Source organism: Belonocnema kinseyi, chromosome 5 (assembly GCF_010883055.1).
Source record: "Belonocnema kinseyi isolate 2016_QV_RU_SX_M_011 chromosome 5, B_treatae_v1, whole genome shotgun sequence".
NCBI classification, from domain to species: Eukaryota; Metazoa; Arthropoda; class Insecta; order Hymenoptera; family Cynipidae; genus Belonocnema; species Belonocnema kinseyi.
In genome coordinates this window covers 96,849,151-96,856,536 of record NC_046661.1, presented here as the reverse complement: position 1 = coordinate 96,856,536, position 7,386 = coordinate 96,849,151, and the positions used below count along the sequence as shown (strand labels likewise).

The 7,386-nt window shown below is 28.6% G+C and overlaps 1 protein-coding gene across 1 annotated transcript in view; it reads right to left on the bottom strand.

Annotated features, from left to right (window-relative positions):
• The window catches only part of LOC117173791 (cartilage oligomeric matrix protein), a 54,931-nt gene that overhangs the window by 3,630 nt on the left and 43,915 nt on the right, over positions 1-7,386 (bottom strand). The window contains exons 6-11 of the mRNA XM_033362434.1: positions 4,472-4,631; positions 3,831-3,983; positions 3,377-3,749; positions 2,954-3,307; positions 2,659-2,886; positions 2,047-2,556 (exon numbers count right to left, since the gene is read on the bottom strand). Of these exons, the coding sequence (XP_033218325.1) occupies positions 2,047-2,556; positions 2,659-2,886; positions 2,954-3,307; positions 3,377-3,749; positions 3,831-3,983; positions 4,472-4,631 (1,778 nt within the window). The remainder of the gene's footprint in view (positions 1-2,046; positions 2,557-2,658; positions 2,887-2,953; positions 3,308-3,376; positions 3,750-3,830; positions 3,984-4,471; positions 4,632-7,386) is intronic.

The following is a 7,386-nucleotide window of genomic DNA, read 5'->3' as shown; positions in this document are numbered from 1 at the left end:
AATCAAGCATCATATATACATATATACAGTTCAATCATTTATTTTTTGCTGAATCTTGAAAGCTTTTTTCTCGCTGCATGCAGCCCCTAATAATTTTATTTAAAAATTTTAATTTAAAGGAGATTTTGAATTAAATAGTTAATTATATTATTGCAAACCTCATTTATAAAATAAACAGACCATAAGCTATTAAAATCTATAAACAAACGTACTGCACACATGACGCACAGTTGGAGGAAATGCAAAATATTAGAATTTGAGATTTTTCAAATTATAATTTCCTTCAATGGCCAGAAAGACTTCAGGTATTCCTTAAAATAATAAATATTTAATAATATTTGATCAAATATAACAATTAAAATTTTTGTAAACAAATAAGATAAACAAATTTAAAATGTTGGCCCTCTCGCATAGAAATTTTTTGTTGCACTGGAAATGTTTTAAGCTATTGGACAAATAACTGCTAATCACATTTTTCAGGAATATCCGTAACCATTGTAGCGATTAAAGAAAATAAAAATTTTTGAGAAAACCTTACATTTGAATATTTTGTCACAAGAATTATTTATAACAGTGGTTAATGTTAAATTTTCAAATATTTGTGTGACTAGTAGTTATTCGTTCAACAGCTTAAAACATTTACAGTGTAAAAAAAAATTCTATGCGAAAGGACCAAAATTTTGAGTTTGTTTATCTAATGTGTTTACAAAAATTTCAATTGTTATATTTTATCAAATATTATTAAATATTTATTGTTTTAAGGAATACCTGAAGTCTTTCTAACGCTTGAAAGAAATAATAATTTTAAAAATCTAAAATTCTAATATTTTGACACAAGAATTGTTTATAACAATAGTTATTATGAAGTTTTAAATTATTTTTGTTATTAACTGCTATTCCTACATTAATGTGAAAGACTTTTAGTAACAAAAAAATTTTACCGATAATAAGACTGTTAATTTGTTTATCAAATTTGTTTGCAACAAATAAATGGAATGATAAACAAATTATTTGTATTTTATGAGTCCCTAAACATTAATTTAAGACAATCTAAAGTTTTCCTAAACAGTTATTAAAGCGTAAAAAATTGTTATGTGAATAATTTCAGTTTTTCCATGCTTTGAGTAGAAAAATTATTAATAAAAAAAATAGAGAAGACAAAAGTTCGGAGCCCCAAGCTATACGAAAAAAGTTAATTTTCTGCTACTGTGCGTCATGAGTACGGAACGTTTGTTTATAAAGTTTAATAGTTTATATTCTGATCATTTTAGAAATTAAGTTTGCAATAATATAATTAACTATTTATTTCAGAATCTCCATTAAATAAAATTTTTTTAATAAAATTACTAGGGGTTGAATGCAGTGCGGAAAAAGCTTTCAAGATTAAGCAACAAATAAATTATTGCACTATATAAATGTATATATGATGTTCGGTTTAATTTAAATATATATATACACTAAATTAAATAATATAAAATCCATTTTCCTTATTTATTAGTCTTATCATTGACTTTTCACCAAATTATTCCCTCAAACATTTTAAAGTTTCAAGTATCAAGTTTTTAATTATTTTTGCTTTTTCTTAATGCTATCCAATGAAAAAGACAGACCTACTTTTTGTGGCGCCACCTGTGGATTAGTTTAACCGATAATTCCCCTCCGGATCGTAAGAAAACAGAAAAGTGGGGGCGATGTATGGGTCTGATTTGCATCAAGAATTCCCTAACATAACCTGAACTTGCGTAGCCTTAAATTGTTTGTCAAGATCCATTTAAAAAAAAAATATTCCTTCGAGAGAGAAAGCTACAGTAACTAAAACATTTATAATGATTTAGAACGTCACATTTTTATTAATATCTTCTATGCGGACTTCTAACTCTTGAACTCATACTTCTATGTTTGAATTTTTGGGGAAAATAAATTTTGGGAGAAATAAAATTTGGGTTAATTGAGACCTTACCTATAATATTAGCATTTTAATTACTGATGAGTATAATTTATTAATCCCTCTGAAAATAATTAGGTTTTATTATTTTTATTCCTTACCTCTACACCTGTAATGCAATCCAGACCAGATAATCATTTCCTGAGAGAAACATAAAACTCCTAAACTCCCACCCTTAAGAGTCGAGTCAAAAATATTCCTAGAATCAGCAACTAATCGATCTCCCTCATAAATCCAAATCCTTATCAAGCCAATCGTTGGCCTGTGAAGAAGACGCCATCTGTAGGCAGTGTGTTCCTTCCATCCAACATTTCTCGGATCCTTCCACAAAAGTTTCACCTGATTTGGTGTCGATTTCGTTTTCCACAAACTATTCCTCAACATTTTTCCAGGGCCCGTTTCCGAATTCACAAGCTTGATCTGAATTCCTGGCTCTGCAACTGCCCTGAATGGAACTGGCTCCCAATAAGTTTGTGAAGCTTTCTTCCACATGACTGTGTAAAATTTATGAGAGTTTTGATAGGAAAAGACGAAACCAACATAGTCATCATCTATTGGTGTATTTATGAAGAAAGTCCCATCAAAATCGACACCATTGAATCTGTCCTTGCCTGGAAGGGAAAATTCATTTAATTTATAAGTTCGTTAGAACAAGGTTGATTAAAGGTTCTTTCCGTTGAAAACATTGATTTTAAAACCCTCTTCTTATTTACCTACTGCCACTCCGGGATCACTGTTCAAAGTTTGTAAAATTTCGGAACCATTGTGATGAATTTGCCAGTTGGGATCAATTTGGGATTCTCCTTCAGGATCAAGGGCAACTTTCTTAAACTGACGAAAATCTGTCGTCCAGATTTCACTGTTATTGGGACAGTTGTCGAAGTGGTTCAAGACCGTGTCGTTGTCGAAATCATTCCAGCAAGCGTCTCCATAGATTGAGTCTACGAATCATTTTATTTGAAATTAAAAGTGCTGAGATCATATGGTAAAATTTGTTTTTCTACTTACGTTGAGTACGACGCTGATCAGGATTGTAGACGAAAACACAGTTGTCTTCCTGATTAAGGATCATATCATCATCAATATCATCATCACACCGATCACCTATTTCATCACCATCTGTATCTCTCTGATCGGAATTCGATACATCAGGACAGTTGTCGATATCATCTTGAACACCATCTTGATCTTTATCATTATTATTGTCACATACGTCACCAACTCCATCATTGTCAGAGTCATTTTGTTGAGTATTGGCGTAATATACACAGTTGTCACAAGCATCTCCAATGCCATCACCGTCATAGTCTTCCTGATCTTTGTTCATCACCTTAGGACAGTTGTCTTCGTAGTCAAAGATCCCTGCAAACATTTTACAAATAAAAATAAAGATCTTTTTAAATATCTTCTGTCTGTGCAGTCAAAAATTACCATCATTATCACTGTCCTCATCACAGGCATCACCCCTGCCATCAAAGTCGGTATCTATCTGATTGTAATTTGATACAGAAGGACAATTGTCGCAGAGATCTCCAATCCCATCACCATCTTTATCTTCTTGTCCCGGATTGGCGATCAGTTTACAATTGTCTACAAGGTTTCCGATCTGGTCATTGTCTGCATCACTGTCACAAGCGTCTCCTTGTCCATCGCCATCAACATCCTCCTGTCCACTGTTCGAAGTCGAAAGACAGTTGTCAGCTTTACACCTTTGTTCAAGGCATGCCAAGTTGTAGTCTGGATATCCATCGTTGTCTGAATCCAATCCACACAAGTGTCCATTTCCAGCCCAACCAATGTTACACTGGAAAGTCATTATTTAAAGAGCCGTTCTTAAAGAAATATCCTGATAAACATTTATCTAAGAGACAATAAATAAAATTACCCTGCAGGTGTACTGATCTACCCCGATGCATTCACACTCAGCATGTCCATCACACCTGGTGATCATATCTGGACACATTCCAGCGCTTGGATGACATCCTATAGTTTGGTTGCCGATGAAACCTTCTCGGCAAGGTCCGCATCTAACTGTTCCCTGAGAAAAGAATCCTTTACACGCCTTCTTAATACAATTCCTTCCTTTTTCGTCCTCTCTTATCAAATAATTTCAAAAATGAAAAGTCAAGTTTTATCAAGAAATTCCTTCAAACTATCCAAATTCCAAATTTAAATTACCCAAATTCAAATTCTATAAAAAGCGGATAGAAAAACCTGAAGATTATTTTCAAGAAACAAGCAAAGATCCGAATTCTTAATTGGAGGAGTCCTCTCATTATAAATGCACTTTTCTGAATTTAATCTAACATCTTTCAATTATACATTTAAGGTATGATGTGAAGGAAGAAGGAGGAAGGAAAATGCAAACATGCTTTGTTGTAACGTGCACTAGTATATTCTCAATATTACAAGAGGATACTTTCGAAAGAAAGTGTCTTTGTTTTTTTTGTGCAAGATTATTTGTGCTTGATCAGAGTAGAGAGATCGACTCGTTCCGGCCTAGAAGAGTAATCACGGACAATTCACCTCGGAGTCATAGCAGGGCGAGTTCTCAACGCAGCCTCCGTTTCTTCCATCATTGCAGCTGGATGTTATTGGCACACACTTTTGTCTGTTCCTTCGAGCATCTTCGACGGTGTAACCGTACGGCTCAGGTCCTGTATATCCCGAAGGACAAGGACCACATCTAGAAAAATAGTTTATTAAAAATCCAGGCGTTTTGTTAAAAGGTCGTCCTTCTTTACAGAAATTAAATTGTTTTATGGAAAATTTATACTTTTTGATTAAAAATTACATTTTTCGGTTGAATTATCAACTATAAATATGTTTTGGTTGTAAAGTCGTTCTGTTGTAAATGCAACTATATTGTTAAGAATTAAAATTACAATTTTTGGGTGGAAATACTCTTTTTGTTTTTAAAATTAAACAATTTCGTTGAAAGTTCATGTCTTTTGTTGGGATTTTTGTTTGAAAGTTTATTATTTCACTAAAAGTTGAACCGCTTTGTAAAAAAATACGTTTTTATAACAAGGTTTTTTAATTATGGTTGGAAATTTAACTATTTGGTTGAAAATTTAACTCTTTCATTGAAAACTCATATTTTTCGCTTAAAAAATTCAACTTTTTGTAGATAATTCGTCTTTTTTACTTTAAAATTAAATAATTTCTTTAAAACTTCATGTATTTTGTTTAAGATTTGTCTTTTTTTGTAGATCATCAATTTTCTTGGTCGAAAATTCATCTGATTGGTTGAAAATTTAACAACTTTGTTGAAAATTAATTTTTTCTTTTAAAAATTATTTATCTTTATCTGAAAATGTAACTATTATATGATTCATTAAAAATTAATCGTATATATACCAATATATATGATTAATTTTTAATCAATCATATAATAGTTATATTTTCAGATAAAGATAAATAATTTTTAACAGAAAAAATTAATTTTAAACAAAGTTCTTAAATTTTCAACCAATCAGATGAATTTTCGGCCAAAAAAATTGATGATCTACAAAAAATAAAAAACCTTAAACAAAATACATGAGTTTTAAAGAAATTATTTAAGTTTAAAGTAAAAAAGACGAATTATCTACAAAAAGTTGAATTTTTTAAGCAAAAAATAGGAGTTTTCAACGAAAGAGATGAACCTCCAAATAAAAAAAAAATAAAAATTTAAAAAAAGTAGTTGAACTTTTGATATAAAAGAGGACTTTTTTTACAAAACAGTTACATTTTCAACAAAATAATTAATTTTTTAATCAAATAATTAAGTTTTTATCCAAACGAGATGAATTCCAAAATCGCCAAATTCTTTAATTTCTTTCAAATGCGGATCAAGATTTAAATAAGACTATCATAACATAACATAAAACATTTTTAAAATCTTTTCAAATACTCACTTAAAATTGATTTTTCAAACTAAAAGATCATTTTCAATTTTTTAAGCAATCACAAGAATTTTTGTTATTCTTTTTAAATATTTTACAATTCTCAAAAACTTTTTTTTTTAATCTGCAAAAATCTACATCGTGTTTCAAATTATTTCAAATAATTTCAAGTTTTAAATTAATTTTGAACATTATTCTACATTAAAATAGTAGCGTTCAAACTTAAAATTTAGCTAATTACAATTTTAACAATTCAAGGCTTTCTATTTGGAACCATTCTGTTCAAATTTTTATAGTTTTTAATAGATGTTTATAATGGCTTGTCCCAGATCTGAATTATATTTTTTTTCAACAAATCTCTGATACAATTCAGAAATACATACAATTGCTTTGAAAAATTTCCTGTTCCAATTCAAAATTCAGGATGAAATTAGAAAATTAAAAATTTTAAATCTGAAAATGATTTTTTTGAGGTGAAAATCTTTTGAATTTTAAACTTTTAAAACTGAAGCTTGACGAATTTTTAATTCAGAAATATTTCATTTAAACGCTCTATAATATACGTATAAAACACAAACTTTTAACACCTTTCAATTTTACAATTTTTTTAATTAAATTATTTTAAAATACGAAATTACCATATTTAAATTTTTATGACTTTAACATTTTAGAGATTTCTGGTTAAAAAATACAAATTACGCTATTATTTTTAAGGTTCAAAATCATAAAAATTTAAAAAAATTTCAGTTCGTAACATTAAAAATTGAACGATTAAATTAATTTTTTAACTAAAAGCTTTTTAAAATAAACGTTACATTGTTTTTATTGTAAGTTATTCCAGATTAATATTTTTGCATTGTTATTTAGAGATAATAGAAATTAACTTGCTATCAAAATAATTGAATTTTCAACTAAAAAAAAAAGAGAATAACGAATTTCCAACAAAATAATTACATTTTCGACTAAATTGATAAATCTTCAACAAAAAAAGTTTTAATTTTTAATTAAAAACTGTTAAACTCATCCACAAAGATATTAATTTTACACAAGAGTTGACTTTTCAGTCAATAAGGATTTTTTTTAAATTGTTGAATTTCAAAGCCAAAAAGATGATTTTTTTACAAAACAGTGTAAACTTATTTTTAAACGGAATAGTTCAAGGACTTCTGGTTAAAAAATATAAACTTACTTTCAATGCTTTGAATTGAAGGATAAAGAAATAGATTTTTTAATGTTAAAGGCTGAATCATTTTGATCAATAAAAATGGATTAATTACAATTCTTTTTTAATTGGAAGCTTTTTAAATTATAAATTGAATTAGTTTATTTTAAGTCGCTTTATATTATTAATTTTTACATTTTTATTTATAAATCCAAACTCAAAAGTCTTATTTACTAATTGACAATGTTAAAAATCGAACGGTGTAACAAAATAGTTTCATTTTCAACTAAAAAAAAACGAAGTTTCAACCAAATCCTTAAATTTTTAACGAAGGAGATGAATTTTCATTTAAAATTATGAATCTTCGTAAAAAAAAGGCTTACATTTTTTAT